The sequence below is a fragment of the Rhinolophus hipposideros genome, assembly GCF_964194185.1.
Source record: "Rhinolophus hipposideros genome assembly, chromosome: 17".
NCBI classification, from domain to species: Eukaryota; Metazoa; Chordata; class Mammalia; order Chiroptera; family Rhinolophidae; genus Rhinolophus; species Rhinolophus hipposideros.
The window spans coordinates 38157695-38168771 of record NC_138063.1 but is presented as its reverse complement, the minus strand read 5'-3'; the positions used below and the strand labels follow the sequence as shown (position 1 = coordinate 38168771).

At 41.1% G+C, this 11077-nt stretch overlaps 1 protein-coding gene across 3 annotated transcripts in view; it reads right to left on the bottom strand.

Annotated features, from left to right (window-relative positions):
• Positions 1–359: 359 nt before the first annotated feature.
• KCTD1 (potassium channel tetramerization domain containing 1) overlaps positions 360–11077 on the bottom strand; it is a 174116-nt gene continuing 163398 nt past the window's right edge. For all 3 annotated transcript variants that reach the window (XM_081078324.1, XM_081078325.1, XM_081078323.1), the window contains exons 4-5: positions 7931–8236; positions 360–4060 (exon numbers count right to left, since the gene is read on the bottom strand). In XM_081078324.1, the coding sequence (XP_080934450.1) occupies positions 3902–4060; positions 7931–8236 (465 nt within the window). In that variant the 3' untranslated portion in view covers positions 360–3901. The remainder of the gene's footprint in view (positions 4061–7930; positions 8237–11077) is intronic.

The window sequence follows — 11077 nt, the reverse complement described above, 5'->3', positions numbered from 1 at the left end:
TCCCTTATCATTTAGCATTGCTATAATCTTTGGTTTATAAATATGAAATGACACATATCCCATAGTACCTTGTACTATGTAATTCCCCTAATTCTGCCACTTGATGAGTAGGTCCCCCCCGCCCCCCGTACCCTATGGCAAAAACCATGTCACGGTCATCATAGTACCACCAGACTAAGTGGCCAACATATTGTTAGGGATGCTCAAAATATTTAAATACAGGAATACATTTCCACGCAGAAGAGAAAATGCTATTAATTCATAATCTACCTTCTTCCTCATCCTATTACAACATGAAAATTTACTTTTTCTCAGTTTGTTTTGAGCCGTCTCTATAAAGCTGAAATGAACATTAGCCTTTATCATATCATTTATTTGCTGTCTTAGAGTTTTAGTTTCTTTAACTGAGAAATGGGGATAATACAACTTCTAGTGCGGTCAAAAGGATTCAATGAGTTAATGCAAATTAAGGTGATTGGCACAGAGCAAACATTAAGTGCATAGCTGTTATTATTATTTCTATGTAGAAACTCACCTAATATTTAGAAACCAGTTTAGAAGTGGCTTGCTTCGTTCTATTTTTCTAAAATGCTTCTTAGAAAAGGGCAGATCAGAGGTTGATGTTTGTGTGCCCTAGACTAAGGAAATGTATTTTGCTAAAACAAAAATGGGTTATTTCAAATACCAAAGGTGCAGGCAACAGTAGCTTTTTTAAAAGTACATTTTTATAACCACCAGGGTAATCATTGATTCAGGAAAAGATTACCAATGAATGTTCAAATCATTAGGTGAAAGTGTGTCGAGGAACAGAATATTTGCACAGCCTCACGGATTTATCCCACAGATTACTTATTAATTACAAAGAGGAAAGCTACTTTTACATTGGAGAAATCTGGTGACTGTTATTTCAACCAAGGGGTCAAAATTAGCATCACCAAAGAAAAACCGTAACTGACATGCAATAAGATTTACATTAGCAGAAAATAAAAACAGATAGAAAAAAAATCACTGTCACTATTATGGGCCAAACTGACCCTTGCGATGTGAAGCAATGAGAAGGACATAACATCACCTATGTTGTACACATATAAAAAAGAAAAAAAATTAACCTGACTCTACCAATGAGGGAACAGCCAGACAAATCCAGATTGACAACAAACTACAAAACAATTGACCTAGATTCTTCAAATAAATCAGTGCCATAGAAGACCAAAAAAAATAAAGGGGGAAGGGTGGGGGGAATCTTTCTAATTTAGAGTCTAATAAATGCAACACATGGATCTTAATCAGATCCTCTAGAGGGAAAGTAAGCATAGCTGTAAAGATTCTTATTGGGACAACTGATGAAATATGAATACGAGCTGTGTATTGGATAATAAAAGGTAGGGAAAAATACATCTGTGACTCAATTATATTTTGATTGATCAGCTCTTTCCTGAAGTACTTTGGTATCTAAGAATCCATATGTTTTAAGACCTACAAACGTGAAAATTACATGTGATATGGTTGCTCCCTTGAATTGGATCAGAGTTTTTGTAGAATGTGTAGATGGGTTATAGTTATATAAATGGGCATAAGAACTTAGAAAAGAACAAAGTGGATTAATAGCTAAGGCACGGAATTCGGTGAAATAATTTATTGGGACTGTACCAAGTGCACACAGGGAATGTTGGGTAAATGTTAACCGATGACAATAATCAGCAGAAAGTCCCAAAGTGGGGGCCCTTGCTTTGATTTAGGGAAATTCTGCCTAATGAGAATAGATTATAAGTAAAATCATACAGCAATTTCATTCTCTTTTCAGGACAAGGATGACCAAGCAGCCAGTGGGAGCAGTCCTGGCTCCCATCGGAGACAGTGGTGTATTAGTCTCAAATAAGGGGAAATTAAACAACTATGTGGAAGACTGGCTGGCAGTCATTAGAGTAATTCAGCATTTGGGCTGCCTCTCTGTTTCAGGGGGTGATAGGAGCTATTATCAGCTTACTTTTAGTTTCAGAAGCCAGAGATATTTTCATTATTAGTGTCCTTAGGCACAGACTTTTTAATTTAAAAAAAGAAAGGAAGCTCTGGATGGAAATAGCCCATCACCACAGGAACGTCTTCATAGCAGAAACAGATTACAGTTTACCTGTCAATCTTATCATCGTGCCAGTTTGACTGTCTGGAATGAGGAAGTAGGGAAGAGAGGTGTTGGCAGGGCTGACAGAGGAGCCTCCAGAATCACTCCTGCTGTGAAAAAGCTGAGGGTTTAATTCCAAAGCGGTATTGAAATCTCAGGTTTCTTACCTCTTTGGCTAATAAGAAAGTGATCATCTGGCCCTGAGATTTTCCTCTACTTCTTCCCAAGCCAAAATACACTACTTTTTGGATCTTTTGGACAGGTGCTATAGTAGGTTCAAGCTGGCTAAAAATTCTTTGTCACTGTCTCCATCAGAAGGTGGGTATTATTTTCACTCCCCTTGAATTTGGGCTGGCTCTGGGTCTATTGAACCAACAGAAGTTCCCCTCGCCGTTCCAGGCCTAGCCTTTCAGAAGACTGCAGCTTCTGCTTGCTCCCTCTGGGAACACTTGCGCTTGGGACACTCCCTCTTGGAACCCAGCTCCCATTCTGGGAGGGGCTCAAGCCACACACACCCAGAGGCCCACAGCCAGAATCAAATGGCAGTCCCGTGGGGGAGCCGTCTTGAATATCCCAGCCAGTCACAGCCCAGATGACATCACAGCCTAGAAGCAGCTCAGTGAAGGCCAGTCCACAAGAGAACCACACTCACAAGAGAACAAAATGTTTTTTCAGCTGCAATCTTAGTGTGATTTGCACTGTAGCAATAGAGAACTTGAAATTGTAAACAAAAAGTTCACAAGAAGGAAGATTTATCTTGCTAACCAATGCAAAATAACAACGCACAAGAGAGAATACTTGTTGAGTGGAAACACAACTGTTCAGAACAGGTGACAACATCCTTATCCTTTAGTGGGTTTTGACCTCAAAACTGGCCTCAGCTTTTAGGCCTCTTTTTGATGTTCAGCACCGAACATTTTAAAGAGGAAAATTTCATTTTAATATAACCTCACTCCAACATGTGTGTTTCACACAGACCTTGTTTTTTAAACAGAGTTTATTGTATTTAATACATTATAAAATTTGAAAAATTGTAGGAAAGCAGCAGACTCAAACTGGAGCAACTCTAACAAGTAATAATTCTGGCCCCTTTGCAAAACTGATCAGTTTAAAAACAAAGTAAAGTTCACATCTGTGAGGCGAACAAAAAGTGTGACTTCTGTACAAACTACATTTAAAATGTCATGTCTAACATCTTTTGAATGCAATGTGCTCATAAGAGTTTTTCTGACATCCTGCCTGGTCCCTGCCTAAAGAGAGACATAAAACCTCCATATGCAAACAAACTCAATTCAAGGTATGTTTTTTTCAAAAAAAAAAAAAAAAGGAAAAAGAAAGACAAAAGAAAAAGAAACAATGGATGGCTGTTGGCAATGGAAACTGTAAGGAGATGCGTCCTCACTGCTCATGGCTTGTTTATTGGTCAGAGGCCTTGGGAGGCCCAGGACACTTCACGGCCATCACAGCACCAACTGTAGCTACCACCTTTTTTTTCTTTACTTTTATTTTTTTTTTGCATTTCCTACCTTTTGACATATATATATATGTATATATATATATATATTTATATATTTTTTACACCTTGAGGATATCACTATTCCAATTGTTCCCATGTGAATACAGGTGTGGTCTCTATTGGATATAAATGTGTCTTTTTATTCAATTCTAGGTCCAGGACTTGGTTTGCTGTCCCAACTGCATGTAAATGTCCCTTTTTTGTTTTGTCCCCTGTTATTCGTTATGTATGGTTTTTCCTTTTTGCATAAGAAATATGTCCGTTTAGTCCAGAGGCTCTTGCTTTATCCGGATGACAGAGGGCCCACGGGGTGTTCGCCTCAGTTCTCGCCGCAGGACATATTCGCTGAACTGAGACGAGTCCACTCCTCCCCCACAGGAGCCCACGATTTCAAATCCTCTTTGCTGCAACCTCTCGAGGACCTGCGAGGGGCCAAGACAACCATCTGGTTAGGGGTGAGATATGCCCTTTGGCCACATAATCAACCCAAAGAACTGTCCCAAAGTTTGAGATCATGTGCAGCTCTGGTTAAGCTTATCCAACCTCTAAATCTCTTTTGAGTTTCTGCTTTCAAATGAAGATTCTGGATTAAAGGGCAGGAGGGAAAGAGCAAATGTTTCTAATACCTAAATTGTGCCTATACATGCTAGCTTTCCACATGCCAAGTTCATTTAATCATTACAACCACTTGGCATAATGGGTGGTGGTAGCTCATTTTATAGATGAGAAAATTGAGGCTCACAGTTAGTAAGTGATGGAATTGGGTTTCCAACTCAGGTCTGTTTGGAAACGTGTGACACTACCTTCTCTGCAAAAAACAAACAAACAAAAAAAAAAGTTTCATGTTTCAAAGCTTACTTACCACAAAAATATATTCTATGAGATGAAGGATATGGAAAGTCAGTGATATTATCTGAATTTACTAACCGTGATTCACTCTCAACTCATCCACTCTTAACTCTGCCATTGTTCAAGTTTCCCAATACCGAGTTGATATATTTCAGCTTGGAAGATTGATGTCATTTCAAATAGCAGAACAAATGGACTACTGGAGACAATGGAGGTTTGTCTCCAGGTTTTCAAGTTTGTGACATTTGGAATAGATTTATTGCCTTGCGTGCATTCAGGAAGGCAGGAATAAATGCAATGGTGATATATTAGAATACATATCCAAAATAAAGAAATTCTAAATGTTTCCTATAAACATAAGCCTAATCTATTCTTTAATTCTGAAATCAAATACCTAATGCCAGAAAGATCCCCGGGTTTGTCACTACACACTCTTAAACTCCGTAAACAGTTCCTACCTACATCTCTTAGATAAGCAAAATTAGAGGAAACTGAACTCGAGCATTCTGTTTCTTTAGGAATCCAACAAATATTAGACTTGCAAATATTCCCTGCCAGGATCTGAATATAATTAAATTACTTCTATATCTGTCTACAGGCAAGATGACAACCATAACTTTAGAAAAATGTCTGCCTAATGTCTTTCTGAATGAAGTAAAATGTTATTAAATAACTTTCAAAATGTAGTCAATGTAAAGTGAACCCTTACTGTTTTTTAAAATTATTATTCTTTTTTGGTCGCCTGCTTTTATATGGAGTATAATCAATCTTGTAAAATAGGTTATCTATTATAATAGATAAGATTAGATATAATATAATAGATAAGACTGGACAGCAAGAGTACGCTTTCTGAAAATTAAAACTTCAACTGTTGGCAAATTAAAGCAAAAGTCCTCATGAGAACAAAATGAACGTTCTACCCTGCATGGCTCTCTTTCTGGAGATACAGTCACAGTGCATACCCATGTATACCAGTCAGGAGAAGAACGAAGACACTCCGTAAGTTCAAAATCAGTATGAGCTGTGGTGAATAAAAAGGCAAAGAACAGCTCACTCTCAGATTTCCCCAGTAGGGACAGGAATGTAGCCTGTCAGCAAGAAAAAGTCCAGTTTGTTTGGCCAAACCCTCTTACTGGAAAGGATTCATTGCTGCGATGAGGACAGGAATTACAAAGGTAGAGGGATCTTTGAACGATAAAGAACTGAACTCTGATCATGTCTTTCAGTTATAGTTGCTAAATTGCTAATATAAGGAAATCCCTAAGCTTCCCTGGGAGTTCAATATGCATAAGATAATTATTCAGTATGATCCAATGTTACCTTGGATGTGGTCAAAGCTTATTCCAACAGGATGCAAATAGCTTATGCTCCTTGGCCATTATTTTTTTATTTTTTATTTTTTTAAGATTTTATTGGGGAAGGGGAACAGGACTTTATTGGGGAACAGTGTGTACTTCCAGGACATTTTTTTCCCCCAAGTCAAGTTGTTTCCTTTCAGTCTTAGTTGTGGAGGGCGCAGCTCAGCTCCAGGTCCAGTTGCCATTGCTCGTTGCAGGGGGCACAGCCCACCATCCCTTGCGGGATGGCCTTTATTTTTTAAACATCTATAGCAAAGTTCCTTCATGTTAATGATCATTGGACAATATTAAAATCACTCCATGGGGTCTTGGGTCTCTGGTGCCTTATCTGGAAGTCTCTGAAAGCCTAGAGGACCGTGCCTATTTTTTGGTTGGAGGAGCAGGAAGCTAGAGTGGGTCATGGCTGTGTCATATGACAACGTTAATCCATGGGAAAATTTCCACATCTCATCAGACTTGAATGATGAGGAAACTTGTCAGGCACATGAATTTATGTTAGTTATTCAGTGGCCTGAGGGGTGGGGCAGAGGCTTTCTGTATGAGAGATGGAGCCTTAGAGAAGTGATGAAATTCTGTCCGGGCTCTGAATAGCTCGGCTCTGCCCCTTCCTCCGTGCAGAGGAGAGGAGAGGGGAAGGCCTGTCAGGAGGTCTGACTCAGGAACACTGCATGGGTGCACTTCTGGACCTGGGCACCCCCCGAGAGTGTGCCTTCCTCTGGCATGGCCCAGGCTTAGCTTCTGCCAACAGTTTCTGCTGTTCTGCTCTCAGACATCTGTTCATCAATTTAAAAAATTATAAATAGTTGTGGAATACTCAAGAGGCAGAATGACAGAGTGGGTGCTTCTAGTCTTTGAAGTTTGGGAGAGGTTTTGTTGGGTCAATATTGATTGAACAAAGTCATGGGCCCATTCCAATTAAAAAGGAGGTGGAACCCCTATTCCATTGTCTTCAAATCGTTTTGAGTCCTGTAGACCTGCAGTCAAGACTCAAGTATGCCTCTGTTTTCTCATCAGCAAGATAGAGGGATTAACAGTGTTCACCTATCAGGGTTGTTATAAGAAGACAGTGCATGCACAACCCTGAGCCCAGGGCTGGCACACATTAGTTAAGATGATGGCCATGCCCACCAATGTCTGAGGCACATGGCACCATACATGGTGTAAACCAAACTTCTGAATTCCACCCTTAAGTCTCCTTCTCCCATAGATTTCTCCATCTCGGAAAATGGCAATTCCATCTAGTTCCTCCATCAAAAATCTTAGCTTCCATCTCACAACTTGCAGCCATCATTAGAAAACTTTGTTAGTTCTACATTCAAGATATTCAGAATTGGACACTTCTCAACTCTTGCTTGGACCATCACTTTCCCCTTGGTGATGTGCGACTGGTCCCCTTGCTTGCACTGTCTTCCACAAGCTGCTGGAATACTCATTTTCAAATCCGAGTTGCATCACGTGACTCTTTTGATCAAAATCCTCATATGGCTTTCCATTTTACTCATGCCAGCAAATGAACCAAAACCCAAATAAACCCAAACCAAACATGCCAGAGTGCTTACCAGCCTCTCTGAGGCAATCCACGATCTGCCCCTGGCTATCGCTGGCTTCTTGGCCCTTCCTGTCCCAGCTGCACTTTCTTCAAGCCGCACTGGCTTTCCTGATATTCCTCAATATGCCAGACATACTCCTGTCTCAGGGTCTTCAGAATGTGCTGGTCCCTCTGCCAGATACTCTATCCCAGATATCCTCTTCTCACGACCTAACATTTTTATGTTGGTTATTGTTTACCCCCCACTCCAGTCCCATAATGTAAGTTCCATGAAAATAGAGCTGTTGTCTCTCTTTTTCTTTTCTCTATCTCCAGTGCTCATACCAGCAACCGGGAACATAGCAGAAGTTCAATAAATATCTGTGGAACAATTGAATGAATGCTGTGGAGGGGTGAATATGTGTATCTACCCAACAGAAGCGTTACCACAAGAGAGTTTTCCAGTTCTTTGGAGGAAAGATACCATGGGAAGGCAAGGTTAAGTAACAGCATTAAGAGTGACATTCGATGCCACACAATGTATGACAATGCTATACCTGGACAGAGTTGAGGTGACAGTAGCCATTCAGGGGAAATCTGATGACGTGCGTTGAGTCGTGATTCCAGCCTGCGTTGACAGAGTTACACATCACGTCGCCGATCTCTGGAAACACTTCTTCTATCAAGGATTTGTCACCACTGAGTGTGATCCTTTCTCCGAGGTCTGGGGCAACACGTACCACAAGGCACTCACAGGGCCTTGAAAAGCGACCAGTTTCTCTGTCCTGCTTCCATCTTTCCATCTCCAATAACATGGGCTGAAGCTGAAAATATTTTGCCTCTTCATATAACAAAGTGTAGTCCTGAAAAAAAAAACACCCACACATTTTACAGTGCAAAATACAAACGGAAAGTACTGAAAATGTCCACATATAAGAGGACATTGATATTATACCCCTGTTATATCAATAATCAAATCTGGGTGTAAATTTCTCACTTATAACACATTTGTACAGATTTAATTTTCATTCATTCATTCATTCATTCAGTGATTATAAAAGGAACTAAAACTATTAAGAGCCAGGTGGACCCTCTTTTAATTGCTTTACATGAATTAAGTCTTATAATCCCCATCATTGCCCAGTGACTTGGGAATCATTTATTATTCCTATTTTGCAGATGAGGAAACTGGTACGTGAAAGGATTCGCCCAAGACTTTTCTCTTTTCGTAGGAAAATGCCTTTGGGTATTTAAGGTTTGGTGCCGGATGGAACCCAACATTGACTGAGGTGAAGGAGGCACAGCTGTGCTCTGTTCACTGGCAGCCTATACACCAGGTCACCTTCAGGGGCAGCTCCAGAACTTCTCGCAGGAGATTTGGGGGTGGTGCGTGTATGCCCGGAGGGTACGCTACTTTCATCTACACTTGGGAGTTGATCTGTGATGGTTTGACGGAGGCTGAAGGACCTATGGAGACTGACACAACGTCCTCAGCCACCCATTGGTGCCGCCCATCATGAAGTGAGAGAGGCAAACAACATTAGGCCTCGACTCCTATAAGACAGGTGCAGTAAAGGAAGCTAGTCCACTTCTGAAAGCGCCATCACCCAGTCTTTAGGTATGGTTTCTTTTTCTCTTGCGTTTAAAAAAAATCTGTTGAATTAAAACAGAAATCTAACAAACAGGTATCAAGACACACAAACAAGCTACTAAAGAGGAGGACAAAGCAGGATGTGGGGAGGCAACCACCTAGGAACACTGTTATCAAGCAGGTCAATATTATGTCTACACGTAGCTATGGCCACAATCATCTCTGCGTGTGAGGTAAGTGGATACTTGTCCAGACATGTCAACTGAGAACATTTTAATCAACTGACGTAGGCATTTCTGCCTTGGTTCCCCGGGCTGCAGTTGGCAGGCGGTGCCTGGTGGTTGCAGGAAGGTCAGTGCTGTAACCCAGGGCGTGAGCGCTGTCAGAGGCCTCTGCCTTTTGGAAGGGATGGAGCCTGGGGAGAGGATGACCACAGAACTGTTTTAATTTGGCACTTGGCGCTTTCTCTTGCAAATGAAGCAGCAACTGCAGCATTATTGAAGGCTTCCAGAGAAAACAGTGTGGAGAGGTGAGAGAGTACTAGTCGGCCTCTAGCTGGATCATCCACTTTCTATTGAGAAACCTGGGCCCTGCACGAGATGCTATCATCGATACTCGTCAGCGGAATGGGCTGCTGCCTTATTCTGTGCTCTCCATGCAGCTCCATCACTATAGGAGTCTTAGTGCCCTACAGGAGAGAGTCCCATTGCGCTGAGAATCTTCATTCCACATATTTCTCCCTGCTTAGACTCCGGACCCACAGAGATACTGTTTGGTTTGAGGACTCAGAACTAGTCTGAGGGGTGGCCACTGTTAAGACAGGGCAGAACTGAGGTTCCCTAGCTCAGCCTGAGGATAGGAGTGGGGAGACTTCAGGTTCCTCCTGGTCAACCTGTGGCCCCCCACGATGGTGGCCTTGCCAACTTTGGAGTACACCAACATCTGGTATGTACCTGACTTTGTCAACTGTGAGAAGCTGACCTCAATCCTTCACTTACTTATCAAGATGACAGCTCTTAAAAAGATTTAAATGCTACTTTGAAAGTTACACAAGCAGCAGAAGCGCGAAGTCCTGCTACTGCTTTTTATTTTTCTATGAAATTTAATTACAAGTTTCAGCACAAGGAAGATTTGGACTCGAGTGAAAATATGTATTGTCTTTCTAGAGTCCTCAAGTCCTCAAATCTTAAAGATACTTAGAGCAGTCTACTTGACCAGTCTGGACCCTATGGAGGAATCCTTTCTAACGTCACTAAATAGTGACCATTCAGCCTCTGATCAATTACTTTCAGTGATGGGAAGTCTACTACCTAATAAGGCATAGCATTTACTCTGTATCTCTGGTTATTGTAAATGTCTTCGCTAAAATAATCTGAATTTCCCTGTAATTGCAATTTATTTGTCCTAATTCTGCCCTCTGGGGTTTCAGTGATCTTAATCCTTCAAACATTTGAAGACAACTGTGATGTCTCCAGATTATTCAGGCTGAAAATACCCAATCTTTTCAGCTCCTCTTTATTTGTTATGACTTTGAAGTTCTTCAACATCTGGTATGTACTTGACCTTCTCAACATGTTCTCTGAACCCAAACCAGAACTGACCCTAATACTGTAGATGTGACCTCATGAGCACATTGTACCACCTTTGCTGGGTTAGACACTCTAACCACTGTTAATGCAGTCTGTATTAGTTTCCTATGGCTGCTGTAACACTTACCACAAATTTATTGGCTTAAAACAACATAAATTTATTCTCTTACAGTTCTGGAAGCCAGAACTCTAAAAAGGGGTTATGAAAGCTGTGTTTCTTCTGGAAGCTCTAGGGGAGAATCCATTGTCTTGTCTTTTCCAGCTTTCAGAGGCTGCCTGTGTTCCTTGGCTTAGGGTCCTGCATCAATCAGCCCTATCTCTGCTTCTGTTGCCACATCTCCTCTTACTTTGATCTTTCTGCCTTTTTTCATTCATAACAACCCCTGTGAGTACATTGAATCCCCCTGGATTATCTGGGATAATCTTCCTCTCTCAAGATCCTTAATTTAGTCATATCTACAAAGTCCTTTTTGCCATGTAAAATGGCATATTCATAGCTTCCAGGAATTAGGAAGTGGACATCT